Source organism: Beta vulgaris, chromosome 5, assembly GCF_026745355.1.
Source record: "Beta vulgaris subsp. vulgaris cultivar EL10 chromosome 5, EL10.2, whole genome shotgun sequence".
NCBI lineage: Eukaryota > Viridiplantae > Streptophyta > Magnoliopsida > Caryophyllales > Amaranthaceae > Beta > Beta vulgaris.
In genome coordinates, this window is record NC_079206.1 from 62,103,366 (window position 1) to 62,125,594 (window position 22,229).

General features: G+C 35.6%; 1 protein-coding gene across 3 annotated transcripts; it reads left to right on the forward strand.

Moving 5' to 3' along the window:
• Positions 1-4,199: 4,199 nt before the first annotated feature.
• On the forward strand, positions 4,200-21,331 carry LOC104894298 (protein MICRORCHIDIA 6). Of its 3 annotated transcripts, none has more exons than XM_010680500.4 (21): positions 4,200-4,404; positions 5,467-5,846; positions 5,969-6,043; positions 6,156-6,190; positions 6,850-6,928; positions 7,092-7,181; positions 7,256-7,331; positions 10,219-10,297; positions 12,626-12,760; positions 13,476-13,574; positions 13,665-13,763; positions 13,836-13,982; positions 14,875-14,964; positions 15,894-15,945; positions 16,061-16,172; positions 16,555-16,766; positions 16,854-16,960; positions 17,899-17,978; positions 18,163-18,205; positions 18,448-18,546; positions 20,884-21,331. In XM_010680500.4, exons 2-21 carry the CDS (start codon positions 5,528-5,530, stop codon positions 20,893-20,895), a joined length of 2,040 nt encoding a protein of 679 aa, XP_010678802.2. In that variant the 5' UTR covers positions 4,200-4,404; positions 5,467-5,527; the 3' UTR covers positions 20,896-21,331. The 3 variants fall into 3 exon arrangements, with proteins under 3 accessions (XP_010678802.2, XP_048500055.1, XP_048500056.1); XM_048644098.2 differs by lacking the exon at positions 20,884-21,331 and adding an exon at positions 20,043-20,877; XM_048644099.2 differs by lacking the exon at positions 12,626-12,760.
• Positions 21,332-22,229: the final 898 nt, after the last annotated feature.

Sequence of the window (22,229 nt, forward strand, 5' to 3'; positions counted from 1 at the left end):
TTTGCACAAATAGTTAGATACGTAACCTTTTTATGATAACAACAAGAGACTACTCCCTCCGTCCCAAAATATAGTTCTCATTTCCCTTTTTTCACGATAATTCATGCAAATAGAATATAAGAGGGATAGTAAAGATTTTTTGTTTATTTAAATAAATGTTGTATGGGAAAAGATGATTTTAGGAGAGAGAGTGGAGAATAATTGGTGAAAGATTATTAATTGTAACATTTTGGTTGAATAAATAAAGGAAAAAACAAAATTCAAGAAGCAAATAAATGATGGAACACGATTTTTCTAGACAAATTACGGAAAAATGTGGAACTAAATATGGAAATGGGAACTATATTTTGGGACACCCAAAATGGAAATGGGAACTATATTTTGGGACGGAGGTATATATAGACATAAACTCTTACTCCAATTCCTTGTAGAAAGTAAAGCTATTGCTTTCATCCCCAAACTTTTAAGGGTTTATTGTTAAAAATAATGCAATTACTTATCATGTCATTACGCCAATTTTTCCTCACTTGACAAAAAGTTATGAAAAGTAACAACCCGAGACATCGCCCGGGACACTCACTAGTTATTAATAAAACAAAAAACCAACTTATCTAACTATGTAAAACACGATGTTCAAAATAATAAAAAAAATCTTTCTTGTTGTTTAAACTTTCCTTTCATAAACTTTATTAAAACTAACAAATTTAGGAACTAATAATAAGTTGTTTGTGAATCTGATTTATTTTCAACTTATATTATACTTGTTCATAACAACATAAACCTAAACTAGTGTATATATAATTACTATAAAATCAGAATTAAGAAATTATAACATCGTAAGAACTACTAATACAATTGTAAATCTGATTTATTTTAACTTTTACTATGCTTTATTTACAACACAACTTAATCCAAGATATGTACAAGAATTACAAATTTACAATTTAACTAAAGTAGAAAAGAAATATATATTTTTTGTTATACTGGACCAACTCTTCAGCGACGCGACGAAGGATTACGGCCGCAATACCAGCCCACACGTGCCTTGACTCGTTGCAACACACTCCACGCACAACACCACACACTCGACTCGTCGCAACACACACCACACACTCGAGGACTCAACCTCGCTCAACACCCCCACACTTGAACCGCACACCCACTTAAGCCTCATGCACACCACTCAACGCTAGCACCCTTCGCTCGCACAACACCGCACACCCTCACACAAGAATCGACTGGACGCTCACACCCTCGACTCGCCCCGACGTCACACTCGCACACCACACTAGCACACTGCATGCACCACACGCCTAGAAGGCGACGAAAACTCAAGGGATGGGAGGATAAGTAGCTTGTATGAGGAGAAAGAGGTGTGACGAGGAAGAAGAGAGAAAAGAACGCATGAGGATAAGAGGAGGAGAGAAAATCTTTGGGGGAGGAAGAAAACGACTGATTAGGAAAAGTTAGGTTTTTTTTTCCTTCTCTTATTTATAACATGTGAAACCTTTGTTCACTATAACCTGTTTTAAAATTCAAATTCTTATTTTTTAAATTTATATATATTGGAAAAATAAAATAAAATCGAATTATAATATAATTAGGTACAAAAAGTAGGCTGCATAGTTAAATTGCAACTGTAGGCTTACCCAAACTATATGTTTATGTGAATAATATTATTCGTCTAATAAAAATACTTTAACTTTATTCTTTGTACTTTCTTATTTATAAAAAAATAATTCCCAAAAATGAATATGGAGTATTACACAAAAGTGCCTAAATCTTGGTTATCTCACATCGGAAGTTAAGGAGAACAAAGCCTTCTTTATTAAGAGGTGGACACCTCAACCTAATAGAGGCTTTTTAGATGGGACTTTAATTCTGCACAAAAGCAAAACCTTGTGGGTTATGTCCAAAGAGGACAATATTTAATAGTGTTCTCCTAATCCACCTAGGGGAATTGTATTTTCGCACTTTGCATTTTACAAGACTTTAAAAATGTATCATAAGTGTGTCAAATATTTTGAAACACACAAAGTATCATATTTCGTTGCTGAAAAAATTAGCATTTATTTGTAAGACCACATACTACCTAAGGGCATGTTCACCCCAACTTATTTTCAGTTCAGTTCAGTTCAGCTCTATTCTTTTATAATTATTTTGTTAAATATTGTTATTATGTTGCCATGTTGGTCTAATTTATCTTACTAATTACTCTTATTATTATTAATTATTATTATTATTATTTCTATATATCATTTAGTTTATTATAGCTTTACTCATTATTATTAGGAGGAACATAGTTTCGGTCAAAAGCACAAATAAACCCACGTTTTTAGCCCATAAACCAATCAAATCGCGTCAAAACGGTTTATGATGCAATTTTGTGCGGTCCGACCCAATCATTATTTTTATTATTATATTATTAAATCTAATTATTAAAATAGTAATATTAGTTTACTTATTAGATATTATTGTTATTATATCATCATCAAGTATTAATATATTAATACAAATAATATAAAATAATAATTATTAATTATCATTAATTATTATTATTATTAATTTATGATTATTAATATTATTATTTAGAACTATCATTTAAAAATATCCAAAATACTATTATTATTATTATTCATAATTAATTATTCATTATTATTACTTATCATTTTTATTTAATATTCATATTACTATTATTTAAATATTATTTATATATTTACTACATTCAATTCAATTCAATTCAATTCAGTTTAATTCAATTTAATTCAATTCAATTCAATTCAATTCAATTCAATTCAATTCAATTCAATTCAATTCAATTCAATTCAATTCAATTCAATTCAATTCAGTTCAACTGTTTTATGCCAAAGAAAACATGCGCTAAATCCTCTTTACAACTAGGATTAGGAACTAATGGGTATTCAATAACAAATAAAATTGCTTTCTAGCTTTCCTAAATACTCCATCCGTTTTTTATTAGATGTTACACTTTTTAAATCACGGACCCCTGGGTAACTTTTGGAGAGGAGAGCGATAGAGAGAATGAAAAACAAAAGGATCCCATGTGAACATGTGATAGGAGAGAGATAGAGAGAAGTTAATTATTACCCAAAATAAAAGTGTAACATCTAATTTAAAACTTCCTGAAATAGAAAGTGTAACATCTAAGAAAAAACGGAAGAAGTACACTTAATTAGTGAATAGGAATTAGTAAAGAACTAGGAAACTAAATAAGCATAAAGGAGGAAACTAAAACAAAGGGGACTAAAACAAGTAATTGATCGACAACTTAATCCGACCTAAGGACCACCCCATGGACCAATTGCTGAAACCATAGACTAGCTCACATACCATCTTAGTAATTTGGTTCATCTACTTCGTACATGTCGTAACACCATTCATACCATCTTAGTAATTTGGTTCATCTACTTCGTACATGTCGTAACACCATTCTGTATAGGGCTGTGAAAAATTGACCCAACTTGTTTACGGAACTCGAACATGACTTGAAATAAGCAGGTTTGAGTTGAGATTTTTGACCCATTTAAGTAAATGGGTTGACATGAATTACATATTTAATTAAACGAGCTAGGTTAATGTTGACATTTTTTACCCAAAATTAACCTGCTTTGATATGTTTAACTCATTAAAATATAAATTTCCTAAAAAGTTGTGTTAAAGTTGGTGAAAATTTTAAAAATACTAATTGTAGAAACACAAATATCGAAAAGAAAAATCTAATCCTGCATACTTAATTTTATGTGAATTTATTGTTGAAAACTAATAAATTTTAATAAAAATTTAATAGTAATAATAAACATTAAATGAGTCAAAACTCAAAAGGTTATATGGACAACTCGTTTAATAAACAGATCGAGTCAAAGTTGAGTTTTTCAACCTATTTAATAAACATTTGGGTCAGTTGAATTTTTCAACCTATTTAATAAACAGGTTGGATTCAGATTGAGACATTTTCAAACATGACATGACCTGATAGGTTAATCAGCCCTAAAACAATATATTGGATTATAATCCTAACATATACATATTCATCCTTTGTTCTTTTTCTATCACTCGCAGACTTTTAAACAGGTTCGATTCAGATTGAGACATTTTCAAACATGACCTGACCTGACCTGATATGTTAATCAGCCCTAGAACACTATATTCGATTATAATCCCAACTGCCTAACATATACATATTCATCCACTGTTCCTTTTCTATCACTCGCAGACTCTCATCACCATCACGTCCGCAACACGCCACAGTTGAACACTCTCTCTCTCTCCATTCTCCTAAAGCATCAACAGGCGAACAAGGCAAACATTGAGACATAGCAGCGGCACCACAGCATCAACTTCTCTTACGCCTCTCCACATCCAAATTTCAAAATTTAAATTTAGGTAATCTAATTATGACCTAATGTTAATTGCTTGTTGTTTTGTTGTGTGTTTTGATTAGGTGTTAATTTGTGATCCTTATGCAATTATTGCAGTTTCAGTCTTTGATAACAAAAGCAACTTTCAAATTCGCTGTATATTTTGGTTATACTTTATACTCTTACAGTTTAAGTAACTCACATCTTAATTGTAGTTTGAAGTTTTGGAGCGTTGTTTTCAGTATCTCATTTGTGCTTAAATGCATTTAATCAAAGATTTCTGAGATCAATGTCAATGATAACAAGATTGTTAGTATAATGTGCCATTGAGTGTCCAGTTCTTTAATTGTTTTCATGTGTCCAATGTTATTTTTTTGATCCATATGAGCCGGGAAGGCCGTACAAAGTAGAAAGAAGGGGAGGGGGATTCGAACCTGTGACCTATTCATCGTTACCCTTGGTACTGTTCATTTTAGTATTGCTGAGATAACAAGTGTAATATATGATTTGTTGTTCACTTTTAGGGTTTTCTATTTCAAATATTTTGGCAATAGAGAATTGATGCTGTGAATTGAAGAGACATTCAAAACAAATTTAATAATTTTTGGCTATAATATGGATATTTTTAACTTTTGAAATAGAACTTTTTATTCGTGTATCGGTTATTATTGATATTGGTCGATGGAATGTGGTGATCCTCCATCCGTAAAATCTTGGATCCCCACTACCAAGGAGTAAATTCTTTTAGGGACAATATATGCTCAAGCATGTATGCAGAGATAGGATATGTTAGGTTCATGCTTTCATCTTTAGTATTAACAAATCTTTCTCTATGTGGATCCTATTTTCTTCTTATTGTTACGTAAGATAATAATATCTGTACTAATCTGCTCTTTCTTCTGAGGTCCGGTCAAGTCTAAGATATGTGCTATGGGTAGATTTCGATGAATCTTCTTTTTCTTTGCTGGTGTTCTATGTTGCAGTTTTATACACCGATATTAGTCTTTATTTTTTTTTTGCATAGTAGGGGTATTTTTTATTATAACGCCAATTGTGACTCGTGATAGTTCTGGCCTATTTGATTTAGGTCCAGTGTCCTCATCCATGATGAGCATAAGCGGTTTTGCTGAGTAATCCAGTGATGAGAAATGGGGGAAGCTGATATCAATCGTGTGAAGTTGGAAGCAGAATTTGATGGATCTATAGTTGAAAATGGAGTTTTGCACTCATCTTATCTGCCCCCCCCTGGGTGGGATGTGCAGCCTAGAGCTCAAGATTCTGAAGATGATATGATATTAAATGCTTTAAGCGCTGTCCGAAATAGTACCACTGTATTAGAAACAGCACAAACGCTAGAGGAAGATACAGACTTCTCTGCTTCGCCTATATGTCCGGCACCACTGTGTCGACAATTCTGGAAAGCTGGAAACTACGAAGATGCTCCTGCCGCTATATCTCAAGTTCAAAGTTAGACATCAACAGTTTTATACTGATGCTAGTCATTTAATCAATTGTACTAGAAAAATCATTGATTGGATCTCCTTTCAATGAGGTTAGATGAGTCTGACACAGCTGTACTTTGCTTGCAGACAGAAAAAATCACTTGCATGTTCACCCCAAGTTTCTTCACTCAAATGCGACCTCTCATAAGTGGGCTTTTGGAGGTTCAGCATGTGGAATTGCTATGATGTTTTGGTTTCACTTGTCTGTAGGAGTATCTTATGACTTTCCTTCTCTTTCACAACCTCTTACTTTTTTGTTGGTTTTGTTGTGCAGCTATCGCTGAACTTCTTGACAATTCAATAGATGAGGTAATGTTTGTCATGTACTTGAAATATTTGTGTTGGACAGGTTGAGATCTCAGAGTATGCCATGTTTGCTTTTGCACACTTTTCTGTTCTTAACAAAAATCAATTTCAAGAGTATATCTATCTCGTTTTCATTCAATTCAAACTTCCATGAGTTATTATCCATTCTTTTACAATGAACTCCTAAAGTAATTTTCTTTTACAGTGAACTCCTTTATTTTGTATTTAATAAATGAATTATGAAATTATTAGTCTCTGTTCACTGTTTGTAGAATCATAGTAGCTGACAAGGTACCTTGTGCCTTTTCTTCGCTACCTTTCCTTCCCTGTAATTGGTAACCATATGAGAACAGAGGATATTTGAAAATAGAAAATAATAGCTCACCTGTTAAAAGTTATTTTTGCAGATGAATTTGATTTTACCGGGATTAACTTTTCGAGCATGTTGTTTATTGAAAAGTTGTTTTTCCATGATGTCAATCTAATGTGTAACTCTCAAACCTTTCAATGGCTGAACCTTTTCTTCGTAACAACTTCTAGACTCTAGTATCTTTGTCCTTTTTGTCAAATTCTTTAGTACTTTTAGGATTTGCCTATGAGGCACCAAGGATAATATCTCTTTACTTAATTTCTTTTCTTTTTGTGTTTTCTTAATTTGATAGATTCAAAATGGAGCCTCTTTTGTAATTGTAGATAAAATCTCGAATCCGAGGGATGGAACTCCAGCCTTGCTGACTCAAGGTGTGTTGATCATCAATAATAATCTAAGATTGTCTCCCCATCCCCCCTCTCCGCCCTGCTTTTAGGGTGATGTTTGTGTCCAAACCCACCCTTGTGTTTTTCAGGGTTGTTTTATGCTTCTCATGGGAGCCGTAGTCTCTCTAAGCTTGGTACTTTCTGGCAGATGATGGAGGTGGAATGGATCCAGAGGCAATTCGGCGTTGTATGAGTTTCGGTTTTTCAGATAAAAAATCTAAATCAGCAATAGGACGATGTAAGTTCAAGCCTATAATTCTGATGTCTTTGACATCTTCCTTTGAATGATAAAGTTGACTCTTGATCTTTCAGATGGGAATGGATTTAAGACCAGCACCATGAGACTTGGAGCTGACGTTATAGTCTTCAGTCGGCACGTGAACAATAGGTGTGGTACCAATAATTTTAGCTGCTTGTTTCTGGATAACAGTTTTCTTACACCATATTTGATGCTGAAGTACTTTCTAGACGGGGTTCATTAGCTTGTGATTAGACCTGTCAAACATGCTGGTTTTGGGTCAGTACTCAGTAGGTCTGGTCGTATTGGTTCAGGGCTTGAAAATGCTGGATCGTGACCATATAATTCAATTTCAGATCAGTTTGGGTTGACCCATCAACTTTAGCATGCATTCTTTGCTTCTGTATAAATGGCTGAGTTGTGAGCATTTCTTTAGCTAAATTAATTAAAGAAACCAGCTATTATTCTATGTATATATTGTGAAATATTTTGAGTTCCTACTTCCTAGTATTCTTCTGTTGCAACTCCTTTTTGTACTTTATATATCAAATTTCAGATCATGGAAGTACCTTGTCTCAATTGTCAACCAAATGAGTAGAGATAACCTGCCCTGTCATTTGGGTTTGATCAGTTCCAGGTGCGGGCTGTACGGGTCATATGATCATGTTTAAAACCCAACTTTTTGGTTGGTTGTAGAATGTTTTTGGTCAGGCCTCAGATAAAGTCACAGATTATAGGTCTTTTTTTTGTGAAAAATGGACACAATAAATCCAATTTTGAGGAGAGAGTAGAATGAGAGTTTAGACCCCCCCCCCCCCCCCCCCGCGCCCGGAAAAAAAGCTAAATATAGCACGTGAAAAAGCTAATCCTGGGATGAATAGGGGAAGAATATCCACAACCTTGGGATTATTAAGAAATGAATGTTCTGATTAATATGGGTAGACACCCTAAATTTGGGATTTATCACGTCTTCTTTTCCTCATTTTTGTAAGTATAAGAATTAGATTAGAAAGACACCAAGGGGGTGTTGGCCCTTTTACATGATTAGTAAGACACATATAATAGGTTTCTTTATTCTTATTGGGTTCTGAAACATTTAAGCATCCTCAGGATTGGGGATCATAGTTCTGAACTCACACCTTTAAAATATTTTTGCATGTTATGAGCTTTTTGTCTGTCTATATCCTGATCACTTAGGATCCTTGGTCAATCAGGAGTCTGAGATCAATAATTGAGCATCTGCGGGACCTTAGAATGCCATAGTGGCTTGACATCCGGTGCTTAGAATTTACGGCTTTAGGAAATCAAGCAATTGCAATTATAAGGTAGATATGTATGGTGATGAAGAAGCAATTCCAGTTACTTTATACCTTGTGACAAGAACTCTTCCAGGCCTGGGCATTCTTTATAATTCGTTTTATACATGTCCTTTGTGTTTACTAGACTGATTTATTTTGGGGAGTCAGAGTAAGAAGATTTAACTTTGTTTTCAGCATATACCCCCGACAAATTTTTTTTTGCACCATATACCCTTTTGACTTTTGAAATTCACTATGTACCCCCCACTTTTTAAAAAATACGTTCACTATCCCTTAATGACTAACGGCGTTAAACTTTGTTAGTCATTAACCCCTAAATCCCCCTTTAACCCTAATTGATTCTCCCTAACTCTAATTAAATCACTAACTCCCTTTATCCCTAACCCAAACCCCTAATTAACCCTAACCACCCAACCACCACCTCTCCCCACCCCTATCCCTTCCCCCACTGTCCCGTATCAACAACGGCTGACCCGCACCCACTTGACTTTCTCTCTCTGCGCGTGGCTCACCAACTCGTCTCTCACCAGCCGCGTCACCACAAGTTCCATCAGACAACCGCCAAATCTCCATCAGACCACCCCCACATCTCCATTTCTTTTGTAATCTACTTTTTGAAGTTGCGAATTTGTTGCAAATTGTGGGAAAATTGCTTAATTAAGTAGGCAAATTTGTGGCAGTTTTGCTGAATTTTTTTTATATTTTGAATTGGAAATATGAAAAATTGGTAGAGTAGTATAAGTCATGGTGCAGACTCGAAGGGTGGGGGGGAGGGGCTGCAGGATTCGAAGGGGTGGGGGGGGCTGCAGGCTGGGAGTGGTGGTAGGGGGGTTTGCCTGGATGGGGGGTGGGGGTGGGGTGTTTGCGTGGGCAGGGGTGGGGGAAAGGGGCTGCTGGGGTGGCGGAAGGGGTTGGGCTGCACGGGTGGTGTGGTGGATGGGTGGTTACTGGTTAGGGTATTTGTTTAGGGGATAGGGTTAGGGTTAGAGAGGGTTAAGGTTAGAGAGGGTTAGGGTTTAGGGGAGTTAATGAGGGTTAGAAGGTGGAATTAGGAGTTAATGACTAACAGAAGTCTAACACCGTTAGTCATAAGGGTAGTTAGATGTATTTTTTAAAAAGTCCGGGGTATATGGTGAATTTGGAAACTCGAAAGGGTATATGGTGCAATTTTTTTTTGTCATGGTTATATGGTGAAAAAACCGTTGTTTATATGTTATGTACTTTACTTTATAGTTTATAGATACATTTCAAGCATTAATGGTTACAATAATGCATTTCCTCACAATGCTTATTATAACGATTACTACTCCCATTATCCACTTTCACAGTAGAAACATTGATGGATAAATATTCTCAGTTGTTGCAGTATTTAGTGATCTGCCTAAAAGAATAAAGATCCACTTTTTCGTTATGATGTAATTATATGTTTTTTTTTTTTTTTCTATAAGCTATTTCAGTAGCTGACTTATTGAATTACAACATGCCTTAATGGGGCAAGATGTTTGAAGACGGTGGGTGTATCCACACCCCCCCCCCCCCCCCAAAAAAAAGATACTTTTGGATGGTGGGGGTTATTGGTTACTGCTATTGCTTTTTAAATGGTTTCTGTCCCTCCCCTTTTTTTGTGTTTTTAGTTGGGTGGGTTGAGTTCAGTTGAATTATCATTTTCTCCCATTTCCGGGCTTATGCTTATTCTGAGAGTGATTCTCTATAATCAGGACACTGACACAAAGCATTGGTCTCCTGTCGTACACATATTTATCACGAACGGGCCAAGACAGGATAGTAGTACCTATGGTAAGTGCTGATATAATGTTATTGTCAGTTCATTTTGTGTATCAATTTTTGTATATTCATCAATATAAGTAGTTGAATATTCTGTCAATTACTATCTATTCAAATTCAATATTTTTTTTTTGTGACTTTGAGCCGTTGTAGAAAAATTGTAAATGACTACCTTTTCAAACACATTACTCCTACTATTGCTACATCTTGTGGAGGACCCTTTTGGGGCCAATGCCATCGAAATGGCTTCACAATTCAAATTATGCATTATAAAGTCATTTTTGGCAAAAGAAAAATAAAATTAATTGGAATCTGGCAAGAGGTAGCAATAGTAAATAAGAACTGTTCAAAAAGGTTGAAATTTACAAAAAAAATTCTCTCATTTGGATTTAAGTCACAAAAAACCTTTTGAATAGGATAATAATTGCCATTTTTTTTTTGTAAAAATACAATGCAAGTACCATTTGTAGCACTATGGTTCGCATCATCATCTTTTGGCCTGTTTTCTGTTAACTGTTTCTGTTTTGAATTAATGTTTACTATCCATATACTTCCTCCGTTTAGAAATAGTTGCACCATTTCATGTTTTCACGTTTGCCAATGCATTATTCTAAACATTAATATCTTTAATTATCAATAAGTAAAAATTATAAAAGTTGATATTAAGATAAATACATTAAGATGAATCTACTAAGACCTCATATGACTATATTTTTCCTAAAATATAAATCACCAAAGACAATCAAAGTGCAAGATGTGAATGGTAAACACTATACAAATGGTGCAACTATTTCTAAACAGAGGAAGTATTAGATAAGATATTACAGCAGTGTGGAAATAGATTGTACTTAGCTCCAGGAAGCCGCATAGAGAACTTTAGGTTTATGACTAAATTGCCATTTCGATCATTCCAAGTTGGCCCTAATGCCAGGTTTTATCTGTTTAAAATAGTGTGGTTAGCTTGTTTAGTTTACTAGGGTATCATCTTAGCTCGGCATAATTATCCGTTTTTCACGAGTTCTATTTTCTGCAAGCTTTATGCGGTGTTACTCTGCCATGTAATACTTCCTCCATTAAAAATAATTGCACCATTGCTAACTATCACCCTTGCCGATGCATGATTTCAACCATTAATGTCTTTAACTATCAATAAGTAATATTATAAAAAGTTAATTTTAAAAAAATACGTCGAGACGAATTCAACAAAATCCCATATATCTATGTTTTCCTAAATTATAAATTACCAAAGACAATCTAAGGGTAAGATGTGAATAGTGCACAAAATAAAAACCCTCACATTATTTGCCGTCCGTATTTACTGTATATCGTTCGTAATTATACTGGTGTTTTTTTTTTCTTTTTCTCCCTCCATAACCACCATCCCTTATCCATCATTGCCGCCACCACCACCCACCCACCCCAGCCCCCAGCCCCACCAGAGCACCCCCAACCCCCACCCTTACCCCTGCAACCCTTCCTCCGCAGCTTCCCACCCCTGCAACCCCCACCCCACCCTTCACCTTCCTCTCTCTCCGTCGCAGCCACGCAGCGGCCCACCCCACCCTTCACCTCCCTCTCTCTGTCGCAGCCACGCAGCGCCCCGCCCCACCCTTCACCTCCCTCTCTCCGTCACAGCCACGCAGCGCCGCGCCACACCCTTCACCTCCCTTCTCTCCATCGCAGCCACGCAGCACCCCGTATCCCCCACCACACCCTTCACCTCCTTCCTCTGCCTTTGTCCCAGGCTCCCAGCGCCCATCCCGACCCTCGCACCCCCCCTATTTTCTGAGATTTCGATTTTTTTTTAATTTTTTTTTCACTGCTCGTGGAACCGAAACAAAATTCCGTTTCCACCGTGGTGGAAACAGAACAAAATTCCGATTCCACCGTGGTGGAAACAGAACAAAATTCCATTTCCACCGTGGTGGAAATAGAACAAAATTCCGTTAACAAAACAAAATTCCGTTTCCACCGTGGTGGAAACAAAACAAAATTCCGTTTCCACCGTGGTGGAAACAAAACAATATTTCGTTTCCACCGTGGTAGAACCCAAACAAAATTTCGGTTCCATCATGGTGGAAACAAAACTTTATCCCATTCTACCATGACAGACCCAAAAAATTGATTTAGTTCATACTAAAAAGATCTAAAATTTTAATATTTTTGAGGTAAAGAAAAAAAGTTCAAAAAATAAAATACAAAATACGTATAAAAATACGGACGGTAAATAGTAAACCCCAATAAAAATGGTGCAACTATTTCTAAACGGAGGAAGTATTAGCTAGTTGAAATGGAGCTAGGGAGTAGGGATACTAAAATCACTGGTCTGTTTTTTGATAGGTTGATTATGAGTACGACATGTCAACTGACACCTTCAAACCTCTGAATCGCTATGGAGAAGAGCATTTTCAGTCAAATTTATCCATCATTTTGCAGTGGTCACCATATCAAACGGAAGCCAAGCTTATGAAGCAGGTTAGCTTATTGAGTTTCTAATGACTATATTCTCTATTTCTTGTCAATTCGAGGATTAGAGAATCCCTCAATCTGCGTCATTATGCTCAAAATGAGGCTTTATTTATGATCAGCCCAAAATTAGAGAACACTAACATAAATTCTAGACTCTGTATATCTGGCTGTGATCCTTTAGCTGAGACCACTATGTGGGAAAAGGCTCGAGTTGGTTGTTGAGTTCTGGATAATGCAGTACTAGTATGAGTAATTCAATTGCATGTATTATGCGCCCTTAGTCGACATTTGCTTGGACCATCTACTCAGTCCTCACACTGCCTTGCAGATTTTATCTTGGATGAAGGTCACTCTCATGTCTTCTAGAATCACTTCTCTAACTGGTGTCTGTAGACATGTTTTTCTTTATTTATAAAGAGCTGGATAGGAGAATGATAGTGATACATTGATACAGCCCTTTGACAATTGAGCTAATTGAATGCACACGATCATGACATGCTTCAATGGTCCCCATTTGCAAGCTTGGTACATAACTGTTGGTTTATTACTTGGTATAGAAAAATTAAACACCATTTGCAAGCTTGGTACATAATTGTTGGTTCATTACTTGGTATAGCAAAATGGAACACAACTGTAGGTTTGGTTCTGCATACTGTTTTGTGAATTCACTGCTGTCTGGCGAGGTCTTACGAGTTGCATTTGTACTTGAATTTGATGGCAGTTTGAAGACATTGGAAATCATGGAACCAAAGTTATTGTTTTCAATTTATGGTTCACTGATGACGGGACGTTGGAGTTTGATCTTGATAGTGATCCTGAGGTTGACTACTCATATCTTAACTTGTATGAACAGAAGTGAAATCACATCTATTAGTTTCTCACTAATCATATCTTCAATGTTTGGCCACAGGACATTCGCCTTCGAAATTCTGATGATACTAAGAAAGTTAGATCACATATGTTAATAAGCGAACAGCACATTGGCAATCAATATCGTTATTCCCTTCGTGTAAGTCTAGGTTTGACATCATACTAAAAGTCTGTTAAGTGTCAGACTTACACATCTTGGTGTTGGCTGCAGGTATATCTGTCCATCTTATACTTGCGGATTCCACAAAATTTCTGTATTATATTGCGTGGGAAAGTTGTGGAGCATTGCAGTATAGCACATGATCTCAAATATCCAGAGTTCATTATATACAAACCTCAAACTGGGGGAACTAAGGAGGTTAATTCTCATTCTTTCAGTTTTCTTATCCCTTATGATCAAGCTCTTTTGGTGCTTCTTGGATGACATGCATGGCACAGCTTTTTTTGTCTTCAGTGAGGATGATTTGATTGAATTGGAAGTACTTTACATTGACAAAGTCATTCTCTTATATACAAAGATAAGATAGATTACTTCTTGCCACTGCGTCCTGTTCTGCTGAAGTTTGAAGAAAACCCTATTTGCAAAAACTAAAAGTGATGTTAGATAGGTCACTTTAGTCTAGACTCTAGACCGTCCCTGGACATTCAATTGAGAGTTAGATTCTAATGAAATACATGATTAAAACTTAAAAAGTGGCAAATAGACATCCATGTAATTTCTATTGCTCAGGGTTCCTGAACAAGCATCACATACTGGCTACTACAATTGCCCTGCAACTTCACATGAACCAAACACCCTAGAATTGTTCAGATAACTTATTGTGGATAGATGGAGATACTTAATAATTGAGGGAGAGATACTGTTCATCATAGCGTCATCAAAATATTACACAACATTCTTTGACCTATCCATCTTGAAATTCATGTGCTTTTTTGCTGCTATCAGATTTGACAAGTGTGCTTGACATAAGCTGATGACCATTTTGGAACTTCTAAATTCTATTATTGCTATGTGATCTTGTTTTAAAGCTTCTGTGCTATTCTTTAAGTACAAGTGCTGTCTATTGGTCACTATTTTTAACCCTTTTTCAAGCTCCACTATATATCTATGCTATGAAAACCTTTTTCTTACTTAAATGATCTCATGTTTTGTCAAACATCCTACCTCCCTGTAGTATTCTTATTGATTTTGTGCTTGAAATCTGCTCATTCTTCTGTTATGACTAAGTATTTTTGACTGACATATGCAGGAAATATTAACAACAATAGGCTTTCTGAAGGAAGCTCCTAATGTCAATATCCACGGCTTTAATGTCTACCATAAGAACCGTCTTATATTGGTGAGTTCCACTGATTCTTGATAGGACAGAAGCTTTGTATATGACTATATGTGTACGTGCGAGCTTGTACAAGGGCATACATTTTAGGTGTCAAACTTGGCTATTCTATGAGAAGTTCGCTTGTTTTGGTCCAACTTGAAATGTCATGTGTCTGTGTATTGAATTATTGTATGTCTCTACGGTACTTGCGGTGAATTGGAAAGTTTGAGCAGAATTGTCATAAAGTATGGTTGAATGAATTCTTAGTTGTGAGTTGTGACACAATATTCTTTTATATTTCTGATAACGTCTTTTGAGGAATTTGGAATTTTTTTTAAAATTTCAAATGGGATATGGAAAAAAGTGAATTTGTAAAAATCTAGTTAATCCAGCGTGATGCTGTGCAATATTTTGTTTAGATTTCACTGATGCAAATCTAGTTCAAGCAACTTTGAGATGCAAATCTACTTGAGCTTAATTAATAGTTTGTGCAACATTCCATAAAGTATGATTTAATGTGCTTCTTTGTTGTGATACACTTTTTACTCTTTTTTTTCATCAATGTCTTTCTTGGAAGTTTCTTCAAAATATTTAAGGTGAAATGAGAAAAAGTGAATTGGTAAAAATCTAGCTAATGCAGCGTGAGACATGACAATTTTTTTGAGGATATATTTACATGCCCTTCAACCACGGGTAAAACATTCAAATTCCACTTGTACTTATAGATGCAAGTAATTCCATTTTTATGAGTGAGTTTCATTCCTTATTGGTTTGAGAAGAAATTTACTATGGCGTTTAATTTTTTGTTTGGGATCTGATTGAAAATTGCAGGGTTAAGAGGCTGGATACAATTTAGGATGTTTTTGTTGTAGTTTTAGATATTTACTGCAAGTCTTCTTCAGCTGGATGTTTTATCGTGCTTACATGTTCTTTTTGTTTCTTTTTGGCAGCCATTTTGGCAAGTTGTCAGCTATTTAGACAGTAGAGGAAGAGGTGTTGTTGGTAATTTCTCATCATCACATATTATTAGTATTTTGCCTTGAATAAAAAATATTTATTCTAAAATTTGCACTTCTGGATATATGCTTATTGTCGTCAGTGTTGTATTGTTTGGTAGGGGTATTAGAAGCAAACTTTGTGGAGCCTACTCATAATAAACAAGATTTTGAGAGGACTTCGCTCTTTCAAAAGCTTGAAACTCGGTTGAAAGAAATGACTTGGGAGTATTGGTAGGTATTTATGCATCAATTTCTGTCCAAACTAGAAGAATGGCTGGACTGCTGTAGTCCAATACTGTATTATATTTTTCTTTGTATCTTAATAGTATCACATAGCTAAGGAATTTAGATGTAGAGGTAGGTGACTTCATTTACTTGTGAATTCCATAAGGTTGTTGGATTGCATGTCCGTCAGTCTTAATATCCATTTACATTTGTTTTGTATAATTCTGCTCTTTAAATTTTATTTTTTTCATCTCGAGCCAGATGAAAGAAAACATGCCTAAGTTTAGTCCTTGTCTGACACCATAAGCAGATGTTGATTCCAACCTCTCACCTTTTTTGGTCCAATAAACAACCTGCTAATCAGTGAACATTCTTGACTAAATGGTAGGGATTATCACTGTGGACTTATTGGGTATCAGGTTAAAAAGAAGACTCCATCCTCACTTGACTCACCCTACATTGCTCCCAATTATCCTAAACCTATTAGCGTGGATAGAAGTTCAAAAGTGAGGCAATCATCAGTTGGTCGAGCTGATCCTGTGTCTACTTTACCTGCCGGAGATCTTCTAGCTGCTCGAACCAGCATCCAGCAGCAGTGTGGTAAGGTTACTTTTTAATAAATGATGGAGACTTGTTCTTCCAGTTTGCAACTACAAATGGTGATGCCTAGTTTCCTCTTCTTTGCAGGTATAAAGAGAACACAAGATGATCTTTTATCTTCTCTTGGAAGGGGGAGAAGGCAAAGCAGGGTAGAGCCTAACACTCATGTTGCTGGGCATTCTGCGGAAATTCAGGTCAATGTTTGCTTGTGTGGATTTGTGTAGATGTTTGATTCTTTAATAGTTCTATCTTAGGTCTCATGAATTTTATTCTGGCATATACATGCCATGGTGCTTGCTAGCTGGTCCTGCAACTTATTATATACATTATCAAGGGTCAACCGAAGGTGAATGTTATTAATTTGGTGGATTATGGAGAGGACTTTGTATTTTCTCTTATTTTTCTTTTTCAGTCGGATAGTAAATTGATAAATGGTTTTTATATATGCAGCCCTTGATCAATGATTTTGATATATGCAGCCCTAAGGCCTGATAAGAAGCCATTTCCTTGATTGGTATTAATTTGAGTATATATGACCAAATCATGCGTCGATTGGTGTTGTTGTTGATGCTCAATTATTGCTTAATTATTGCTAGCCTTCCGATAAATTAGATTATGGCACTCATGTAATGCCATTCAAACATGAGATCAAAGGAAAATACATGTAACTGGTAATGACGCCCCAAAAGGAGTTAAGAGAAAAAAAAAGAGCGGATGAATTGCGTGCAATTTAATTTGAAGGAGTGCAAGTGATATGTATTGTATAATGAAGGCAAAAGAAGAAACATATTTAAATTGTGGACACGGGACTTGTATCTAGACATAGTACATGTACATATGACTTTACCCACTTGTCCCTGCGTAGGTGGTATCATGTCCCAATATCATGTTTGTGATTCTAATCACAGACTTCTGTGTATATTTCGTTGTCGTTATTCTCAGTAGGGTGAGGGGTGGTTATGGGGTTTGCGTCAATAAAGAAACCATAGAGTGGGCAACTGTCCTTGCTTGTCCTCTTGCTCTGCTGACACATGCTAACCATGTACAGATTTGGATTTTTCTTATCTATGTATTACCTATTTTCTTTGTTTCTAGTACAGTTTCTCTAACTTCAATAATTTCTTTATGGCAGCCTATTACTCTTGTTGCAACTGCGCGGAATCAACAGGAGGCTATGGTGTTGAGGCAGGAGCACAATAAGCTTCGAGAAAAGTGAGTTTTCAAGAATTTTAAGCATGATGCAAAAAGACATATTGTGCTTATTTATAGAGTTAAATAGTTAACAGCTGTAGTTTTGCTATCAGGAACACAAGGAAGCTGGCTACCAAAGGCTCAGCTTTATGCTTACTTTTTTGTTTCTTTCCAATTGCTTATGTTGATCTTATGTATGTTTCAGATGCTTAGAATATGAAAAGTCCGAGGAGGAGCTCAAGTATAAGGTATATTAAGTAGCTTATATGTCTCAGGATCCATGTGGAAGTATTCAAGTTATAGATTCCGGATGTTCTTTCGTAGCTGTGGGTACTAATGTTGTTCAGTCATGGTTTTCCAATTTTCTCATGCAATTGGTAACTTCTGGTGTAATGCTTCATATGATTGCTGAGATCATAATTTGATTAGGAAATAATAAGAGATTTTGTATCGTATATTTTTGTTTAAATGCTTTACATGATTCGTGAAGGTATCACGGCTTGTAAAGGAACTTGGAGAAGCACGAGAAGAGTATAAGAGGATGTTAACTGAGCTTCAGTCGCTTGAGGTTGTCAAGGCTGAAAACAATGTAAGTAACTTTTCACTTTTGCCTGTCACAGATATAATTACCATCTTGAAGAATTTAAATACTGCAGACCATGTTAACTAAAAAAGGGATTTTTTTTTCCTTGGGTTATATTCTACTCCCTTCTTTGGAGTGTTTTTCGCTTGACTTCGGCAAAGCTGACCCGTACTCGGTTACTCGACCCAAACTTCAATTGTACCCATTATTACATGACTCGGCAGCTTAGTTGAAAAATTGTGCCTCGAGATTGATTAATTTATCATAATGAGATAATTGACCATATCATTTAGACTTGAATACTACCCAACTCGAGAACCCGATGTTAGCCAAAGGTCCAAAACCAAATTGAACCATATAATTCATTACTCGGATTGATCCAAACTGAAACCAATGCTTACATTTTGCTACCTCTGTTTTCACATATACTGGGGAAATCAGAAAGGCTTTATTGGTCAAACCTTTCAGATGCAACTTTTAGTGAACAAAGAACTAAGCTTTTTTTTTTTTTTTTTTTTTTTTTTTTTGGTGCCTGGCAAGAACCTTATCTTTGGATCCGCTCAATGAGTCAATTTTCCGGCCTGGACATTTTCCTTTTTTCATTTTTTCTCTGTGCTCGACTCTCACTTTTCTTACTCTTTTTCCCCTTTATCTGAACGGAAAGCAACTCAAATACTATTGGTTTGTGAATTTCTCTTTTTTTGGGCTCTCACTCGTTCATTTCCTCGAGGCAGAATCTAAGGGATAAGGAGTAGGGGAGGAATGCACATGAACAAGGGAATAATGGTGTTATTTTGGAATAAATTGAAATTTCAGAGATGAAGAGAAGAAAGGAAAAAGAGTTTGCACAAGGAACAAGTGAGATTTTCGTTAGGGAAAAGGAGGAAAAGGGGAAGCAGATGATTAGACGCCCACTAAATGTGTCTTATAAGGTGCTTTTGACAAAAAAATCCATTTGGGAAAGAATATATTAGAATCAGATACATATAAAGAGCAAAAGTAATTTGGACATTCAATTTGAAACAGACACAAAATTGGCACAGGGAATTAACACAACAGTAGGAATTAGGATACTAAAAAGTGATAGATAACTGAGAACGTACTGTCTTAACATATGCACCGTCTGTGCGGAATCATAGTCTCATATATTATGTTAGGAAGTCCAGAAAAGTAATCACATTTTCTAATATAATTCTAGTATTTTTGATTAATTATTCGGATATGCCCTTATATTATTTAAGGGATGGGAAGATGATAGTATTAACAAGAAGTAGTATGAAGGACTGTTTGAGGTTGGAGCAACGTGACAACTAATTTTGCATGGGAAGGACTGCATCATCGTTACACTATGTTTGGCCTATGTACTATAATATTCTTAATATTTTATATGCATACAGCACAACAATAGAAAAGAACTGGGGAATTCGTATTTCTATTGTATCAAGAGAGGTATTCTTCCATTGAAATTCGTCATTTGGCGCCCTTCACTTGGTAAATTACAGGCGCATGCTTGATGTAGTCGTGGTTCTTTTTCATGGCATGATGTAGTCTTGTCTGATGTGATATTCGTATTATATGCTTACAAAGTGATTACATGGAGAGATGCGATCTTCATACCCAAGCTTCACCACGAAAGCTCACACTTAAAATGCCATTCCAAATGGAGGTAGTTGCTGTAAGAAATTGATATCATTATTAATAACAGCATGTATCTGGAAGTAGGGTTAAGAACTTAAGATCAGCACTATGAAATTTTAACCCATAAGCCAGAATTCCAAGATCAGTGTTGCTTGCACAAGTCCAAAGTTATTTACTATATATCAAATTAGATGCCAGTTGAAAGGTAAAAAGTTCTGTATCTAAAAATCTGGATCTTTCTTTGATCGACTACAGATAGGTAACTGCAGGAGTAAGATGTTATCCTCATGAGTGCCAATTTTTTTGTGTTCAGATTCCAGGTCTTACTTTGTACAAGTGATTTGTTGACTGAATTATCTTCATGTTGCGTCCAAGATTGCTAAATCTTGGCAGATGCTTCGTAGTTCATGTCAATTTACCATCTTCCTCCATTGTATTCTTGCATGTAGTTCTAAACAGTTTTCATATATGCAACCCTGAGGGCTGATATAAGGGTTAAATTTAATTCTAGAATAGTTTAGTTAAGAAATTTATGACAAAATGAGGTGTTAATCAATGATTTATGTGTTTAGCTCTTTAACATATCCACTTTTAGCTTCTTAGGGCTGCAAAGATCATTTTCCCCTTTATTAAAAGTTAAAACCTTTAAATATCTTCGGAATGATCTAATGCCCATAGTAACGGGCCTCTTGGCTGTAAAAACAGGAACCTTTGTGATGCAATTGAGGACAGATCATACTGTGATTGGTTTGAAATGAAGGTGAAGTGATTCTACATTGAAACCGAGCAACTCAGAAACAATGATATGGTTCGGATGAGGAGAGGTGAGTCTCTCTCCGGAAAGAGTTGCTGTCGGAGAATCCTGGCAGGCATTGAAATCAGCTGCTGGACGGATATCACGTCCAGTGCGACTAGTTTAGCTTAGGATGATGGTAGTTTAGGGTGCTGGTGGAGAGAGAGAGAGAGCTTGTGGCGTCGAGGCCTTCTGTTCTCATTGTAGTTGTATTCTATTAGGCCATTGCGGCATTGTACATTGCAATGTATCATTTATTATGTATCATTAGTATATATTGCTGAAAGCTTTCTATCCTTAAATGTAAGGAATATTAAAAATTGGCATTTATCTCAGGAATAACTATTTCAACTTGCATTACGCTCAGTCCCATCGTGTAATTTGTCCTAAATTTACACGAAGATTGCATTTTTTTACTGCATTATAATTGATAAATATTCATGTTTTTGAAATAGTCAGGTGTAGTTGGGAAGTGACGAAGTGTCCACTTTTGAATTTCTAGATTCTCATTGAGATGCAAATCTCCTGAATAGACATGTTCAGCCACCTCGTGGACTTTGTTTTGAGAACTAGGTTGTCTGTTGTCTCCAACTCTCCACTATAAATAACTAATAAGGTGATCTGGTGTAAATAACTAAACTTTTGAACGCTAGCCTAGAAGAAAATTATTACTTAAACATATATGATTGGTGTGACAATGTTATTTTTAGTGTGTGTTGAAATAGGGGAAGATTAAAACTTTAGGTTATTATCTCAATGATTGGATCTTTACCTATGCAAATACATTATATTCATACATCATAGAATTATTTTCGGAGATATACCATGGTATTAGAGCATTTTGTGAGGATATAACTCATTAATTTTTTTGTGTGGAGATATACCAATCTAAATTTAAGTTTTGTTAAAAGGTTGAGAAAGTCAAATTTTCGGTCTTCGACTGACTTAATTACTCTTTACATAGTGCATGATATTCAATTGCTTTTATTACATTCATTTCTTTTAACTTCCTCACTGTTAATTTGTGGCTCACTCGCGAGTTCCTACCAAGTCAAAGGCTGAAATTTGACTTTTTTTGTTGGAAATGGTGTTTTCATACCTTTTAACAAAACTTAAATTTAGATTGGTATATCCCCACAAAAAAAATAGTGAGGTTTATCCCCACAAAATGTCCTATTATCCTGGTATATCCCTACAAAAACTCTATATTATATACAAATACGTGACACAAATTATTAAAATAGGCGGTCTAATTTTA